General features: G+C 42.4%; 1 protein-coding gene across 1 annotated transcript in view; it reads left to right on the forward strand.

The window, feature by feature from the left end:
- Positions 1–4808: 4808 nt before the first annotated feature.
- The window catches only part of ARHGEF38 (Rho guanine nucleotide exchange factor 38), a 126138-nt gene continuing 111560 nt past the window's right edge, over positions 4809–19386 (forward strand). The window contains exon 1 of the mRNA XM_082243683.1: positions 4809–5097. Coding sequence (XP_082099809.1) covers positions 4896–5097 — 202 coding nt within the window. The 5' untranslated portion in view covers positions 4809–4895. The remainder of the gene's footprint in view (positions 5098–19386) is intronic.

The raw sequence follows: 19386 nt of genomic DNA on the forward strand, positions 1-19386 counted from the left end.
AAAAAGTAATTTTAATGCATTAAAGTGTTACTAAACCCACAACAGTAAAATAAGTCTGTATAGGCAGTAAATCATGCTTGTTATACCAACTGTGGAATCTAAAGGGTTAATCTCTGTATTGTGTAAAAAGGCTGTTGATCCTGTCTTCTCTGTTCCTTCCCCCTTCCACTGACTCCTAATAATTTCCTGATAACACAGAGTCTATGGAGTCAGGCTGCACATGTTCAGTTTGGTGTGTATTGTTAGAGAGGTTTTTTGTTTTTTGTTTTTGTCTCGGGAGAATCCATGTGATCAGCACAGGGCCAATCAGCACTGTCCAAACAGAAGGTCAGGGGTCTTGCAGTCTCATAGATCAGTCAGAAAACTCCTCCTACAAGCTTTAACCAGTGCTTGGCTGGACACTGATAGAAGTCACAAGACCGCTGCAGCTGCTGATGAGAAACGGTATTTATCTGTTTATATTTACTAAAATAATTGCATTTCCATGTTCTGTGTACTGTGGGAGACCAGATAAAGTGAATGCAGGATCCTGGGTTTAGTAACACTTTAAGTCCGCTTCATTCTTGTATTGTACAAAAATAAATATTTTGAAGTAGTGCACATTCAGTGTGATATGTTAAGACTTTTCCTTGATCAATGTTTGCTTTAAAAGTGATGGTTTGCATGTTTTTGTATGGTAGAACCTTCCAGTGATGCAAGCCCATTTAACTATAATATGAAAAATGGTTCCAAAGGACAATCTGGTGCTACGGCTCTGCAATTTATTTGGACTAGAGACATATTTTATGAATTTAAATAGTGCCACTATTTTCCACAGTGTTGTTATTATTATTATTATTATACAGGATTTATATAGCGCCAACAGTTTGCGCAGCACTTTACAATGTGGGGGAAGACAATAAAGTTACAATGCAATTCAATACTGGAGGAATCAGAGGGCCCTGCTTTACAGAGAACATTGAGACTGGGTTCAAACTGTTGCACGGAGCGGCTCACAGCAGGGGTCCAGTGCGTCCCTGTTCACCATTTTCAGACTTGAAACAGACCAGAAGACGCACTGGACCCCTGTGCAATTCACACCGTAGCCATTCTGGAGATATGTGAACTGGCCGGTCACAATCTCCTGACATACGAATTGGATGGGGGGTAACCCCCCCCATCCAATTTGCAATAGTGTGAACCCAGCCTTAGCCATTCACATCATTACCTGCCATGAAAGTAGTCTAATGTGCCCACAACAGTCACAAGCTTGTATGTTAAGTGCAATTTTGGATAGAGGCTGATCTACCAATAGTAGACTGAATGTCACATTGGGAAAAAGGATTGTCGCACAATACACACAATTTCAGTACAATACTGCAAGAACGTCACTGTGTATAGGATAAAAAATGATTGAAAGAAAGGATTGCTGGACATAAGATTTGCCGGAAGACATTGGGTGGAAAAATGTGATAAGGTAGAATATGTTTACCAGCAGCATATTGTTCTTCCAGATCCGCAGTGAAAAATCAGTGCTACACCACACTACCTTTGGGAGGTAGCAGAGAGGACCTCCTGTGTATACAGCCATTCAGAAATGTATGATCAAATCCCTTCATATCTATGGGCAGGCTCCATCAATCAACTTGGGTACAACCAGCATGTCAAATTTTTTTATGCGATTATTGCCAGTGGCTATAGACACTTACAATAATCACTGTGTGTTCTCCTGGCAGGGTTGGCACCCCCCTGCCAGTAGGACACAATGGCTCCATGGGAGGAATTCCCCATCAACACTGGCTGTGTTGATTAGGGAATTGAGCAATTTTCTTTCTTGCAACCCATGGTAGCAGGAAAGAAAATCGCACCATGTATGGCCGGCCTTTAAGCAGCTATGCACAGGCAAATCTCTTTAAATAATACTTTCTGTTATGCAAAATATTGCTGTACTACCACAACTGAAACATTCAGCTGGTGGACTGGTAACATAGACCGCTTGCAAAGTCAAAAAAGCAACAGGGCAGCACAGTGGCTTACTGGTTGGAACTTCTGCCTTGCAGCACTAGGGTTCAGGATCAAAACCAAGCCAGGACACTGTCTGCATGGCGTTTGCATGTTCTCTTTGTGCTTGCGTGGGTTTCCTCCAGTCTCCTCCTATACTGGCTCTTGTATAAATTGGCCCTAGTATGTGTATGCATGCATGTAAGGTAGGGACCTTAGATTGTAAGCTCCTTGAGTGCAGAAAAATGCTGTGAAGTACAATATGTAAAGAACTGCATAAATTGTTGTCGCTATATAAATACCTGAAATAAATAAGGAACATATATATATATTGGTTACAAGAGATATTGAACTGCAAGCTGGAAAATGTCTCTCTCTTCCTCCTAAGATGAATCATTTGACTGAACAATGCAAGTCTTTGGTCAGCTGTAGCCCACAGAAATATAGTCACTTAATAAAGACTACTACTTGCAATTGAGAATAAAGCTGGCTATGCACCAATAAAATTTCTTTTGAAAACGGTTAATTTTGGAATGTTTGTTCAACTTTCTAATGGCTAGTGGGGTCAAATCAGCGATCACAGTGAACCATAGTGATGAAAAAGAGCAGAAGGATACATTTTTTTCATTTCTAAAAACACAAAAAAAAACAATAAAAATATTTCCCTTAAGTGTCGGTTCACACTATGGCGACACAACTTCGGGGCGACTTAATGAAGTCGCCTTGCACCGCGACTTCGGCGCGGCTTGCACCAACTTCACATAATGGAAGTGAATGCAAGTCGCCCCGAGTAGTGCAGGAACCTTTTTCTAAGTCGGAGCGACTTGAGTCGCTCCTATTAGAGCGGTTCCGATTGCACAGAATGGAGCACGACTTGTCAGGCAATCAAGTCACCTGACAAGTCGGAACAGTGTGAACCGGCACTTAAACCCTATGGGACTTCTCACACCACTGCTCTGTGAGTGTGGTGCATTTTGAAAAGTCCCACAATGCTGCATCTTTGGTGTGCTTTTCAAAACTGCACCAAAAATGCATGGAAAACGCATAAAAATGCTCCGTAGTTGCGTTTTTGGTGAGATTTCTTTAGTCACATAGCCATGTTTCTCAGGTGCATGCTGAAAACACACACAAAAAAAAAAACAATAAAAATATTTCCCTTTATATCCTATGGGACTCTTCACACCACTGCTCTGTGGTTGCGGTGCTTTTTGAAAAGTCCCACATGCTGCATCTTTGATGCGCTTTTCAAAACTGCACCAAAAATGCATGAAAAACCCATAGAAATGCACCGCAGTTGCGTTTTTGGTGAGATTTCTTTAGTCACATGTCCATGTTTCTCAGGTGCATGCTAAAAACACACACAGAAATAAAAACAATAAAAATATTTCCCTTTATATCCTATGGGACTCTTCACACCACTGCTCTGCGGTTGTGGTGCATTTTGAAAAGTCCCACAATGCTGCATCTTTGGTGTGCTTTTCAAAACTGCACCAAAAATGCATGGAAAACGCATAAAAATGCTCCGTAGTTGCGTTTTTGGTGAGATTTCTTTAGTCACATAGCCATGTTTCTCAGGTGCATGCTGAAAACACACACAAAAAAAAAACAATAAAAATATTTCCCTTTATATCCTATGGGACTCTTCACACCACTGCTCTGCGGTTGCGGTGCTTTTTGAAAAGTCCCACATGCTGCATCTTTGGTGCGCTTTTCAAAACTGCACCAAAAATGCAGCTCCCCATTGAAATGAATAGAAAACGCATAACTGCAGTTGCACTGCAGTTGCATTTTTGGTGAGTTTTTTTAGTCACATGTCCTTGTTTTCACATATCCATGTTTCTCTGGTACATGCTAAAAACACAAAAAAAAAAAAAAACAATAAAAATATTTCCCTTTATAACCTATGGGACTCTTCACACCACTGCTCTGCGGTTGCGGTTCGTTTTGAAAAGCCCTGCATGCTGCATCTTTGGTGCGCTTTTCAAAACTGCACCGAAAATGGAGCTTCCAATTGAAATGAATGGAAATAGATAAAAATGCGTTTTTGGTGAGTTTTATTGGTCACGTGTCTATGTTATACAGGTGCATGCCAACCAGAAAACCCAACAAAAACGCATATGCTCAAGGGAGCAGTGTGAAAGCACCCTAAGTTGACTCAGTGATGGCAAGATCGAATGCATTGATGAGCGAGTTTTTCAGAATTTCCATTGAAATTCTATTGGTGTATTACGCCGAAAAGCTTTCCCGGGAAGGAAAATGATGAGTGGGGGTTGTGCGAGGGCTTGGTTTGTTAGCTTTACTTCTTAGCAATCCTTTCATCAGTCAAGGAAATAAGTATAGAGATTACAATGTCTTCCTCATAAGGTGCAGACACCACCTGTATTAGCATACAAAGCCCTAGAGAACATTTGACACTTATAGTTCCAGGTAACATACTAGATTCCCCGTGTGTCCAAAATGTTAGCCAACTTTGTAAAGATGCTTGCATTTGTCACAAATGGCTGGCACAATAGGGAAAGGATAACAAAAGCATTGAATGCAGAGGTTGGACTCCCCTCGGTGTTGAAGGACTCAGCAATGTGCAATCATTCCAAGCTTTATTATCACTCAAGGAGTTAAGGGGAAGAGAGCACACTCCTCTGCCTAAGGAAGTTAAGTTTGGCCTGGGTAAAAAATGAGCCAGTGCTGCTTTGCCAGCTTGTGCTGCGAGTGTCTCAGGTGACAAGCCCTCAGGTACATTGTAACATGACTTCATAGGGGAGGAGTTATGAGCTGTACAGGTGTCTCCCTTAGACAGGTTACTAGTGCAGGTACAGCTGATTACTTCCAACCAGCGCTGACTCATTCCATCGCTGGAATCACACACTTATAAAATAAAGCGGTGGCAACGGAGAGGCTGCTTTGGATGACCGGCCATGGACATCAAGGACATGAGTGGAAAGGATTCTGGAGGGATCAAGAAGAAGAATCTAACCTTTCTCAAAAGCAGGCTCTATATGTTAGAGAGGAGGAAAACAGACACCATAGTAGAGCAAAACACAAATGGGGAACATGGAAATTCAGGAACCCTGCGCAGGAGCCAGTCTGACAGAACAGAATATAACCAGAAGCTAAAAGGTAAGAAAGAAAATAAAAATAAGTATATTATAATGTTGACTGTAGACAAACAAAATTTTCGTAAGACTTCAAGATCTGCATTCGAGAATATCTGGCCTGCACCAGATGCTGCAGCGACGGTTACTTCTGACTCGTGCAATCTTTCTTTCACCAATGCCCTATCACAGGAACATTGACATTTCATTTGGAAAGAGAACAACTGAACAATCAGTAGCATAAGGTTTGCCAGTATGCTTAAAGAACTGTGTATCTCTGCATCCCACCTAGAACTGGTTACATAACAAAATTTTAGCACAGACTTTCTCAACTAGGGTTCTGTGGAACGTTAGGGTTCCTTCAGAGGTTGTTAAGGGTTCCTTCCGGTTACCACTGACAACATTGATCTAATAAGCTATCTGTAAGGGTTGGACCAAAAGCGTAAGAAGCATTCTTTCAAGTGCCATCACATTAATGTACCCTGTGCTGTAGATATGATCATTTGTGGGAGGGGTTCCTTGAAATTCGGAAGATATTTGTAAGGGTTCCTTAACCACTTTACCACCGGAGGGATTTTGCTGTCTTACGTCTGGGCCACTTTTTGCGATTCGGCACTGTGCGACTTTAACTGACAATTGCGCGGCCATGCAACGCCGTACCCAAACTAAATTTACGTCCTTTTTTCCCACAAACAGAGCTTTCTTTTGGTGGTATTTGATCACCTGTGCGATTTTTACTTTTTGCGCTAAAAACAAAAAAAGAGCGTCAATTTTGAAAAAACAACAATATTTTTCACATTTTTGTATATGAAATCCCCCCCCCCCCCCCCCCCAAAAATGTAAAAATCTAAATTTTTGGCCAATTTGTTTTCTGCTACCTATGTTTGGTAAAAAAAATCACAATAAGCGTATTTTGATTGGTTTGCGCAAAAGTTATTGCGTTTACTAACTAAGGGAAAGATTTCTGTCATTTTTGGTGGGTTTTTTTAACGAGTAATGGCGGCGATCTGTGATTTTTTATGCGGGACTGCGACATTGCGGTGGACAGATCGGACCCTTGACTGACATTTCTGACACTTTTCGGGGTACCAGTGACATTACTACAGTAATCAGTGCTATACATATGCACTGTTACTGTAAAAATGATACTGGCAGGGAAGGGGTTCATTTTATTGGAGAGGGAGGGGTTAATGTATGCCTGGTGCTTACTGACATGTGTGGGGGGAGGTGACTGAGTGACACAGGGACAGATCGCATGTTCAGCTATGCTGAACCCTGCAATCTGACCCTGCCTGTCACTTAGGAGATCCGCCCGCTTTGTTTACTCAAGTGGGCGGATCTCCAGACTCGATTCCCAGACGATCGGGAAAGAGCAGTGGCAATCGCCGCTGCTCCTCCCCTGGCCCGACTCCCGCTGTGACTGAATACAACGGGAGCGAGCCTCCAGCGGCGCGCGCGCCGCCGAGAAAGGGGAGTGTCTGGCAATGTAGGTCTACGTCGCCAGACGATAACGAACCACTTTGCCGCAGTAGAGCTCTAGTGAGCAGCGGCAAAGTGGTTAATGTTAAAAAGGCGGAGAAACACTGCTTTACCAACACAGAACATTCTCGTATGCAAGAATATAAATTCAGAAGTGATGTAATGTATATATTTTGTATTTTCTGACGAAAACTGTCCTGATTAAATGAAAATTGTACAATCCGGTAAAGTTCAAGAAAAATTTTCGTGTTTGTCTCTTTAGATAATTTCGAACCAAAGCTGTGTGCTAACAATCAGATTATCATATGATCGCTTCGAAAAGCGGTATTTTTTGTACGATATTCTGATCGTGTGTACTTTAGGCTTTAGACTTGGAGGAGAACCTGGAGGCATTGCTCTTTAAAATGTGTTTAGTGTGTTCTTATCTGACTTATTACATGTACTCATTCATGTGCAGTATATAGCAAACTGTATTTTCATGGTAATACTGTGATCAATGCCTACATATTAAAGCGGAGTTCCAGCCGTTTCATTGTAGCTGCTGACTTTTAATAAACGTACATTCACCTGTCCCACAATCCAGCGATGCAGGTCGCCCGAAGCCTCGGTTCTCTCCCTCAGCTCTCCCTAGCGCCGGCATCATTAGTGTTGGCACCCGGCTGTGACAGCTTGCGGTTTCACAGCCGGGTGCGCACTGCGTATGCGCGAGTCGCGCTGCACGTCCTGAATGGCCGGGCAATCTGCGAACTGTGACGTGTCCCAGAAGATTGTAGGGAGGGGGAGAGGAGAACTTCCGATCTGGCCGCCTGTCAAAACTAGGTACCCGCCCCCCCCTCCCAAAAAAAAAAGGACATGCCAAATGTGGCATGTCGGGGTTCAGGGGTCCTTAAAGCGGAACTTCCACTTTTGGGTGGAACTGTGTTTCAACTGTGCATCCTTTAGCAGAACTATGTAAAAGTATGTGTCTCATCTAAAGTTATAGAACAATCTGGCTCAACTGCCTACGGTCTTCATTCATCATGCAGCATGTTCATTGTTGCTGAAATGATGGATGGCTGGATGTGGCTGTGTACAGAGTAGGAGTAGCAGGATTCTTGTGTCCAGCACCATAGTGCTAATCTTACTGCATCTTATCTCCCTGCCTGTTGCTTTTCCCAATCTTTCTGTTTGCTGAACCATGTTAGGTTTGAATTATTTAATGCTTATACTATTGTTAAGGCATTATGGTTGCCCTAACCCAGTATTATTAATTATGTCGTTTTGGCAGTTGTGTTCAGCACTACAAACTGTAGTCAACATCAACTACTCTAACAGGTCCTAAATACCCACGTATGGCAAATGCCTGAAGGGCAGTGATTGAAAACAACTATTTCCATTTACAGCAATCACTGACAAATATTTCCGATTGCTGGGATACATTTTTGCCTTACTAAATACGAGCAATTCATGCATCCCTGTTTGTGCAAAAAGATATCACCTATAGATCATGATCTGCACCCTATATTTCAATAAAGTTAGGAAATCTCTGGCAAAAAGAGGACTTCACTATGAGATTGTATATATCTATTGTGGCATTTTTTTTGCTTTAGGTTTGCTTTTTTACCTATACAATTCAATAGGAGTGCAATATTGTCTGGCAGTAGCTCAGAAGTAGGTCAGAAGCAGCTCAGAAGGAGGTCGATGCAGCTAAGAAGGAGGTCAGATGCAGCTAAGAAAGAGGTCAGGAGCAGCTCAGAAAGAGGTCAGATGCAGCTCAGAAAGAGGTCAGGAGCAGCTCAGAAAGAGGTCAGAAGCAGCTCAGAAGGAGGTCAGAAGCAGCTCAGAAAGAGGTCAGGAGCAGCTCAGAAAGAGGTCAGATGCAGCTCAGAAAGAGGTCAGAAGCAGCTCAGAAAGAGGTCAGAATCAGCTCAGAAAGAGGTCAGAAGCAGCTCAGAAAGAGGTCAGAATCAGCTCAGAAAGAGGTCAGAAGCAGCTCAGAAAGAGGTCAGAAGCAGCTCAGAAAGAGGTCAGAAGCAGCTCGGAGGCAATTTAGAAGTATCATAAATGCAAATGTATTTAACCTGTAAGCATTGCTGTTCCAAAAAAAATCACACCACCACATAAGCCTACTTTTAGCAGAATAAGGGCTCATGCACACAGGAGGTTTTTGCAGCTGCTTTTAGGGGCATCTGCCATTTTTTTTTTTAGCTGCATTTGGCATTTTTACATTTTATGGAGTGTTTTTTACTGTAAAAATGCTTAAAAGCGCTAGCGCTCAAAAATGCGGAAAAACGCTATTCAAAAAAGTGGCTGAAAGCGTGTTTTTGCCGCTATTTTTTCCCTGACAGCAGCGCTGGCGTTTTTTTTTAAACGTCCTGTGTGCATGAGCCCTTACAGGTGAGTTGACTTATCCAGGAATCAGCAAGGTGCTGTGATGTAGATCCATTGAAAATGACATTCCACTTTAAGTACAATGCATGGAACAACAAGAGATCAGCAATGTGTCAGTGTCACATGGATCTACATTGTGTTAAAATGAAACGCAGACTCATGTACTGGTCCACTGAATCTATTCTCACATGCAGAGGGCAGCCATTTTTACCCAGATGCCACATGCATGTTTACCTTTTGGAGCCTGTTGGGTAGATTTACTAAAGCTGGAGAGTGCAAAATATAGGGCAACTCTGCATAAAAACCAGTTAGCTCCCAGGATTTATTGTCAAAGCTTCATTGAACAAACTGAAGTAAGAAGCTACCATGCACGTCTGCACCAGATTCTGAGTGCCCCAGTTTTAGTAAATCACCCCCTGTGTGTACGGAGATGAAAGGTAACCATATCTGTGGGCTGCTATATCTGTCATACTGCCAGTTGTATATAAGCCTCAATGACCTGAGGAGGTTATTAGTGGATGAGTCAACCGTGAGAAGCAATGCTGTAGGCTGTGAGCAGCATGTAATACGGTGCAATAAAACTCCTGCCCAGTGAGACACCGGCTCCTGGAGTGTCAGTGCTGTGTGCATAGCAGAGTCCTCCTAGCATAGCAACAGATCCATGGTGACAAAAGTCTGTCAAACAATTTCCTCAGATCAACCGTGAAAGTAAAAGATGTCATTCAACTACAAGCCAGAATTTAGGTGGTTTTTTTATGTGAGAACAGCATCCATTAAACAGGGAGATGCTATTGGTGTGCACAGTTATCATAAAATATGCATGTTAGATATCATTTATGTAGATATAGAAAGTATAAATAATACCCGTGTTATTCTCAAAGTGTTCCTCTAGAATAAAAATGTTGATTTTTTTTTTTTTCCAGAGAGTAGGGAAGGATTAGCGCTTGTCAGGTATTTTTGCTGTCTGTGTTTCCAGTGAGGAAATTCTCTACGAGGAGCCTAAGCACGCTAGGGTAGCCTATTCATTTTGAATGAGCTGTCAACACAACGCAACTATTTAACGCACATTTACCTTTATTTCTCAATGTAGCATAATACAACTCACAGATGGTTCACATACTGTGTGTGCATTTTACATATAGTGTAAAAGTGGACAAAGATGCAGGCACCGCATACTAGCACATTATTAAAGACTTACCTTAAAACGAAGCCTTCCGGCAGCACACTGCCACAGCTGACAGGGCTTCTATCTTTACCCGGGTCTTCCTCATGGGTTTGTGGGCTCCGATCATTTGAATGGCTGAGCCTTGATGACATCTCCCCCACGAATGTGTGTGGGAGGCACGATCACAGCAAAGCACTCTGAAGGGACGGCATACTCAGTATGCCATCCCTTCAAAGCCCAATGCACATGCGTCGGTGATATCAGTGGCTGCAGAAATAGTGAACATATCCTACACTGCACACATTTAGGAGATATTCCTTGTACCTACACCCATGGCAGCCATCAGAAGTTTGGAGGCCCCTTACAAAGCTTTAGGCCTGGGCCCCCTGGGCCTGACCCCCATACATCAGAGTTTGCCTCTTTCATTAGGGGTCCCCAAAATTCCCCCCTAATATCAGGGTCCACAGAGTCATCCCCTGCTTACATCAAGATCCAAGAGTCCCCTCTTCCTAAATCAGGGCCCCCAGAATCCCCCACTCCCTTACATCAGGGTCCCTGGAATTCCCCCTCCCTAAATCAGGGTCCCTATAGTTCACCCTTACATCAGAGACTCCACTTTTATTAGGGTCCCCAAAGTCTCCCCTTACACTAGGATCCCAAAGTTCCCCCTTAGCCCCCCCTCCACCTGCCGACCGCCCACCGCATATTTACTGTGGCAGGTCTGCTCTGTTGCGCGGAATCACGTACTTGTACATCATTTCGTGCAATAGCCAAAGGGGGGGGGGGGCGCACATGCCGCCAGAGGCCACCCACAATCGTTCCCCAGAGAGGCAGAAGAGCGATCTGCCTATGTAAGGCAGAGGTGATCAAGTACCACCAAATGAAAGCTCTATTTGTGGGAAAAAAAGGACATCAATGTTATTTATGTAAGACACAAAATAGTGCAGCGCTATCAAACATATAGTGTGAACCATACAAATGTATAATCAACAGTAAGGTGTTAAATAAAATAACACTTAGTGATAGAGTGAACAAAAAAGTCCATAAATTGATAATCGTGACTCCAAATCAAAAAAGTCCCAGAAAGGTGATGTCAGAGCAGAAGGCTTGAATCCCAAGGAGAGATAGGAATACACCCGTGGTATACAGTGGGTACGGAAAGTATTCAGACCCCCTTAAATTTTTCACTCTTTGTTATATTGCAGCCATTTGCTAAAATCATTTAAGTTCATTCTTCTTCCTCATGAATGTACACATAGCACCCCATACTGACAGAAAAACACAAAATTGTTGACATTGTTGCAGATTTATTAAAAAAGAAAAACTGAAATATCACATGGTCCTAAGTATTCAGACCCTTTGCTGTGACACTCATATATTTAACTCAGGTGCTTTCCATTTCTTCTGATCATCCTTGAGATGGTTCTACACCTTCATTTGAGTCCAGCTGTGTTTGATTATACTGATTGGACTTGATTAGGAAAGCCACACACCTGTCTATATAAGACCTTCCAGATCACAATGCATGTCAGAGAAAATGAGAATCATGAGGTCAAAGGAACTGCCTGAAGAGCTCAGAGACAGAATTGTTGCAAGGCACAGATCTGGCCAAGGTTACAAAAAGATTTCTGCTGCACTTAAGGTTCCTAAGAGCACAGTGGCCTCCATAATCCTCAAATGGAAGACGTTTGGGATGACCAGAACCCTTCCTAGAGCTGGCCGTCCGGCCAAACTGAGCTATCGGGGGAGAAGAGCCTTGGTGAGAGAGGTAAAGAAGAACCCAAAGATCACTGTGGCTGAGCTCCAGAGATGCAGCCAGGAGATGGGAGAAAGTTGTAGAAAGTCAGCCATCACTGCAGCCCTCCACCAGTCGGGGCTTTATGGCAGAGTGGCCCGACAGAAGCCTCTCCTCAGTGTAAGACACATGAAAGCCCGCATGGTGTTTGCTAAAAAACACCTGAAGGACTCCAAGATGGTGAGAAATAAGATTCTCTGGTCTGATGAGACCAAAATAGAACTTTTTGGCCTTAATTCTAAGCGGTATGTGTGGAGAAAACCAGGCACTGCTCATCACCTGTCCAATACAGTCCCAACAGTGAAGCATGGTGGTGGCAGCATCATGCTGTGGGGGTGTTTTTCAGCTGCAGGGACAGGACGACTGGTTGCAATCGAGGGAAAGATGAATGCGGCCAAGTACAGGGATATCCTGGACAAAAACCTTCTCCAGAGTGCTCTGGACCTCAGACTGGGCCGAAGGTTTACCTTCCAACAAGACAATGACCCTAAGCACACAGCTAAAATAACGAAGGAGTGGCTTCACAACAACTCCGTGACTGTTCTTGAATGGCCCAGCCAGAGCCCTGACTTAAACCCAATTGAGCATCTCTGGAGAGACCTAAAAATGGCTGTCCACCAACGTTTGCCATCCAACCTGACAGAACTGGAGAGGATCTGCAAGGAGGAATGGCAGAGGATCCCCAAATCCAGGTGTGAAAGACTTGTTGCATCTTTCCCAAAAAGACTCCTGGCTGTATTAGATCAAAAGGGGGCTTCTACTAAATACTGAGCAAAGGGTCTGAATACTTAGGACCATGTGATATTTCAGTTTTTCTTTTTTAATAAATCTGCAACAATGTCAACAATTCTGTGTTTTTCTGTCAGTATGGGGTGCTATGTGTACATTCATGAGGAAGAAGAATGAACTTAAATGATTTTAGCAAATGGCTGCAATATAACAAAGAGTGAAAAATTTAAGGGGGTCTGAATACTTTCCGTACCCACTGTATATGTCAAAGTGGCCGCTTACCAGAGATTAAGGCCTCCAACCTAATGGAATGGCCATACACACTTTAGATGTCAAACCAGATAAGTTGTATCCTTCATAGTCCAGGGAAACCAGATATATTCCACTATATCATGTACCAACTCCAAACTGTTCTCTGTCCTGGAATAAAAACCGATTGTCTTCCTGTGTCTGATCTCAAACTGATTGTGAATGAGAAGGTCTGTCTTCATTCTCATTCTCAATCAGTTTGAGATCAGACACAGGAAGACAATCGGTTTTTATTCCAGGACAGAGAACAGTTTGGAGTTGGTACATGATATAGTGGAATATATCTGGTTTCCCTGGACTATGAAGGATACAACTTATCTGGTTTGACATCTAAAGTGTGTATGGCCATTCCATTAGGTTGGAGGCCTTAATCTCTGGTAAGCGGCCACTTTGACATATATACCACGGGTGTATTCCTATCTCTCCTTGGGATTCAAGCCTTCCGCTCTGACATCACCTTTCTGGGACTTTTTTGATTTGGAGTCACGATTATCAATTTATGGACTTTTTTGTTCACTCTATCACTAAGTGTTATTTTATTTAACACCTTACTGTTAATTTTACATTTGTATGTTTCACACTATATGTTTGATAGCGCTGCACTATTTTGTGTCTTATATTGTTTGATTTACTATAATCAAGTGTTTCCAGTTGCTTTCACCAATTCCTCATTTACATCATTCATTCAGTCACTCAATTTTTAGTGCAGGATCTTTTTTGATTTTATTAATGTTATTTATGTACATCATCGCAGGACCGCGCCATTGTCAGTTAAAGTAACGCGTATATACCAGTAAACATAACATATAAACCTAATAACGCTAGTAATGGTCAAACAGGTCTGAGGTTGATTTGTGAACAGTTCAAAGAATCATGCTAAATATTTGGTGAACCTGAACTTTCGGTAAACCCAATGAAACTCTTTGAGGAGCAGATCTTGTTACTAAATTCTGGTCATTTGTAGGGCTAAAAGCAAGCTATTGTGAAACAAATGGGAAGGGATGCATGACACTGCCGTAGAAAAAACACGTACCAATGACAAAATAAAAAAAGTAAAAAGAAAGAAGAAACTTTATTCAAATTTCTGATTGACATTAAATAAGCACAAGTACTTTAAATACAGGCTTGAGGTATGCCATAAAGTGGAACTAAAAGCAAAAATGCTTACCTCAGTTCCAAAGGTCCAATGCCCATAAGGTCCCTCATGGGTACTGGCATCTTTGCCCTGTTTTTTTCTGTGTGCCAGTCTTAGGCTGACTTGACTGGCAGGCACAGGATGATCTCATTCCCATGAATGCGCAGGAGTGTAGTCATCCCGGCACATAGACACTGTACTGGAAAGTAAGCTAAGCTATGCATGCGTAGCTGAATGTACAGTCTACGGGGGGTTGAAAACAGGCAGGCAAGTGTATTTTATAGCAGAAGATACATTACAAAATTTTCTACAATAAAGAACCTGCCTGTTTGAAATTATTTTTTTAAACTTTAGTTCCACTTTAAAGGTATAATGGAGTTTCGAAACAGAATGACAGACGTTACTCTGGCATTGCATATTTGGCTTTGGATCCAGTTTTTTCACATACACTGAGATTGTCTTATACACATCATCAGCATCCCAATCGGATTCATTTCAGTTAAAAAAAGCCTTTTTTTCCCGGTAGTTTTAGCTGTGACGCATGCTATTTCCTCAAGTGGTATTTAGCTGGCTTTGACCAGAGAAAGTAGCAGCCACAGCAGTTCTAAAAGCTATAGGTAGGGGTCTGCTTTGTAGTTTTTTGTAAAAATTGTCCAGTGGTAAAAGAGTTTGATGGCAAAGTTTGTGAGCCCCTGTTTTTATTACAGCACCCCAAGCATTATCTTAATAGGTAAAAAAAAAAAAGGCATCTCATTTTAGGCCTGCCTGTTGTAGTATTTTGTTGAAACTATGGTGAAAGGAGGTGAACATGTGGTACCAAAGGATGTGTTGGCTACTACTGAAATCCACAGCAAATCACATAGGGGTTGATTTACTAAAGGCAAATAGACTGTGCGTTTTGGAAAGTGCAGTTGCACTCTGCAAGAGCGATTGCTCCAGAGCTTAGTAAATGAGAAAATGCTCTAATGACTTCCATCACCCAATCATGTGCAAGCAAAAATTCTGTTTTGTTCATTTTCCTTGCATGGGATTGAGTATTCTTTGCAAAGTGAAGCTTTATCACATTTACTAAGCCCTGGTCCAACTGCACTTTGCAAAGTACACAGTCTGTTTGCCTTAGTAAATCAAACCCATTATCTCTCCCTACACAGTCCTTACATAGAATCAGCTCCAACACGCACTGTCAATATGGCTGCAGTGATTTGTAGTCTGGGGACTGGGTAACCATTTCTTAAGAATATTGGCTCTTTTGACTAAGCTGACTGGGGGCAAAAGCTAAGCAATGCGTTATGAGTTGTTCCTTATTTCTGGCACAAACATGTAGATATATCTGCTGAGGCTATGTTCACATCTTGGCGTTACTAATTACAGGCGTTTTACAGGGGTTTTTACAGGCGTTTTTGTGCAGGCGTTTTTAGGTTGACAAGTGACCAATGGGAAAAAATAAAAACACCTGTAATCTGCCCAAAAAGAAGCTCATGTACTTTTTTGAGCGTTGGGCATTTTGCTTAAAACGTCAAAATGCTCAGATGTGAACAGGGGCCATTGAAATTAATAGGATTTGTCTTGTTGGGCGTTTTTTGAGCTGATCCTAGAGCAGAAAAACTCTCCAAAAACGACCCAAAACGCCTACATGTGAACTTAGCCTTATACTTTGTGATTTGGCCCAAATGCGAATTCCAGGGATTGGCCACAAAATTAAGGTTGTAGAAGACCTGAACCTTATCTACTATTAACACACTTTGCAGGTTAATTAAGGAGAGACACCAAGACAAATAAGCTTAACATACAATTCAAATAGGCAAGTGTAGGGTACCTGCTAATTGATTATTTACAGTGGTTATCAGTAAAACAATGCAAAAAAACACTAATCAAACACCATGATTGGTTACTGTCATGGTCTAATTATGTGCCAGTTCAACAACCTGGCATTGTGATTTGGAGGAGACCAGGGTAACACCTGCAAACCAATAATCCTGACTGTTAGAACTGCTCATTGTTGCACAGAGGGCTAGATAAACTAAGATTGGCGGTTATTGACGAATGCAAATTTTTGCACGTGACGTCTTATTTTGACGCATCCCATGTCAAATATACTGTTATATTTCAGCTGATATAATTTTTTTTGTGAGTCTTTTTGTACGCAAAGTCACACTTACAATGTTTCACAATTGCTTCACTAGCTTCATCTTTCATTTCAAACCCTTTAAATTGAGTCACTATTTAGCACATCCAAAAAGCAGGTTTCTATGTACCAAATATTTGCCGCATCAACAAGAACTTATCTAGCCCAGAGTATTCACAACTTGTTGGAGCATTTCTGGTCAAAACCCTCATCCTTCATGTTTTCACTAAGAAAAATACTGAAGTATTATCCTTGCATTCAATGGAGCAGCATATTGGGAAGAAGGTAACGATGTGGAGGGCTCTGGTAGATTAAAGGTAAAGCAAGCCGTACACTTAGATATTTTTTTCATTCAGCTTGCGTGCTGAATAAAAGAAACCTAAACCTAACAGGTACCTCTATCCAACAGTGTGGAAGGATGAATTTCCCCTGCTGGTTATTGTACTCTGACAGCTGGCTCCAACAGCGGTCAGGACATCTTGAACAGCATCTGCATCTGACTGGATGCAGGCTCTTTTCAGCCGACAATTTTCCACTCAGCTTCTAGTTCAGTTATCTTTTGGCAAGCCAGGGCGGTGTTGATAGGGGCACCCACAGCTCTAATTTTGGCCGATTCAGCATGAAACGTCCAATATTCGAGTGTTGTGTGGAAGCTATAAAGCCCAACTCCAGGACGAAGTTAACCAATCTCCCACCCCTCCCTTCTGCCTCCCTCTCATTCATTGAGATTAAAAAAAAACAGGTAAGGAAAAGTATACACCTATGAGGGATGGGTTTAAAGGATGGTAGGAGGGAGGGATGAGAAACCATACATTTTGCTGGAATTCTGCTTTTAGGCAGTAGTAAATACTGCATGGTGACTTGTACTTACAGGTAAGCCTTTAATAAATCTTAGCTGTAGGGAGGACTGCCATCAGGGGGGGACAGCCCATACACATGTAGGGGGCCCGAGCGTCCTGAGGGGTCCAAACCCCCGCAGAGCGTCCTGCCCAAATACCCAGTCAGCATCCCTGCTGCCGCAGTCACGCCACAACAGCGCAGGCTGTGCAGCAATCGGAATTGTCCCTGAATGTAGAGTGGCTGACAGTCCCCACCGCTTCCCGCTGTTCTCAGCGCTAGGGTGTGGTTGCTAGGATGTAAGGTGGGCGACTTTGGGGCTCCTAATGAAAGAGGGACTCTGATGTAAGGGGGAATTCTGGGGTCCCAGATTACCACTTCACCCCCAAAAGGTTTTACTCCCTTACTGACCAGGCCATTTTTTGCAATGCGACATATATATATTGGGCCACCCAGTCAGATCAGACCACTTTGTCCGCGTTCTTGACTGCTGGTGGCCTCATCTGTAAATAATTTGGCCTTCTTTGATGGCCAAATATAACAAATAAAGAAGTTTGACATGTATGAGCAATGGTAAAAGCTATTGTACATAATTTGCATATTTACACACCAATACAGCCCTCATAAAACTACGTCTCTTATTCTGACCAAAGGTCATTTGAGCAGAAGCAGTCAGTAGGATCCTGGATTGGTGTATTACAAAACATAGAAGACATCTGTATCCTATTCTGCAGACAGCATTGAAGAGATTAAAGTTCACACAGGTTGATGCCTGAGGCTTTTGGGCATGAAGTGGCTTTGTTAGGATCACAGTAGATTGGCTTGGGAATTGGGAGTCTGGTTTCCAGGAGTATTCACAAACATACCCAGTGTTACCAGATGACATACTGTGCTTTGTGTACAAGCATAAATGTGACTACACATATTTAGTATACCCTGCCAGTTAATACAGATTAGCTGGTCTTGTGCCAGACATGTTCTGTGAACACTAACAGTAATTTGGCATGTGATTTGAAAACCTGTAAAACTTAAAAGGTCATATTGGCAAGGACAAACAATGATTCCTATTCAACGTGACCCTGTACTGTCACCTAAATCACCTAGTTCAAGTCTGTATCAAGCCACAAACATTTTTTCTCGTTTGGGATAGAATGGGAAAAGATCAGAACTTCTGTCAGATTTTTAGTCCTATCTGGGGCTCTGTCAGAGAGATTTAGGCTGGCCATATACAGTTCTAATCTCAGTCGGTTCAGCAGGAACCAGCTGAAGAATCTAACCGTTAATGGGCAGGCTGAATAAACCAAGTTGATCGATCGATCAACTTAGGTACAACCAACCTGCCGGATGCTCTTGCGATTAGCACTAACGGCTTCTATACTTGCCAGCAATAATTACTGCCTTCTCCTGGCCAGGACGGCTTCCCCTTGTGGGAGAAGACAACTGCTATATCCCTGTCATCACTGTCTGTGTTGATGGGGGAATAATGCAAATATATTTTCTGCAACCTGTGGCTACATAGTTACATAGTCAGTCAGGTTGAAAAAACACACAAGTCCATCTGGCTCAACCAATAAAAAACAAAACAAAAACAGTAAGGAAAACCCAACCATACAATCCCATATACACAATCCTATACAAACAGAGGAAGGCGAAAAAAACCCCAGCAAAGCATGATCTAATTTGCTACAGCAGGGGAAAAAAATTCCTTCCTGATCCCCCGAGAGGCAATCGGATATTCCCTGGATCAACTCTACCTATAAATATTAGTACCCATTTATATTATGTACACCAAGGAATCCAGGCCTTTTTTAAAGCAATCTAGTGAGCTGGCAAGAACCACCTCTGGAGGGAGTCTATTCCACATTTTCACAGCTCTTACTCGGAAGAAACCTTTCCATATTTGGAGACAAAATCTCTTTTCCTCTAGACATAAAGAGTGCCTCCTTGTCCTCTGTGTTGACCTTAAAGTGAATAACTCAAGACCAAGTTCACTATGCCTCGTTTCCACTGAGTGGTACGGTACGGTTCGGTTCAGTACGGTACGGTTCGGAACGGTACACCTTGCGTTTCCACTGCCAATAGTACCCTTTCATTATAGGCGTGGGTCAACCAATCAATGTTCTGCAGAGTGTAGCTCCACCCTGTTGGTACGGTACTAATGTGCTTGGTACCCCAACGAAAGGGTCCCAAAAAAGTGGTATGGTACGGTTCGGAATTAGGGTACCATTCACAATGGAAACGGCCTAAATAGCGTACCGTACCGAACCGTACCAGAAAGCTCAGTGGAAACGGGGCATTACCCCTTATGTATTTATACAGGTTGATCATATCCCCCCTTAATCTCCTCTTCTCTAGAGAGAATAAATTCAG

This window comes from Pelophylax lessonae, assembly GCF_965119305.1.
Source record: "Pelophylax lessonae genome assembly, chromosome: 1".
In the NCBI taxonomy this organism is placed as follows: Eukaryota; Metazoa; Chordata; class Amphibia; order Anura; family Ranidae; genus Pelophylax; species Pelophylax lessonae.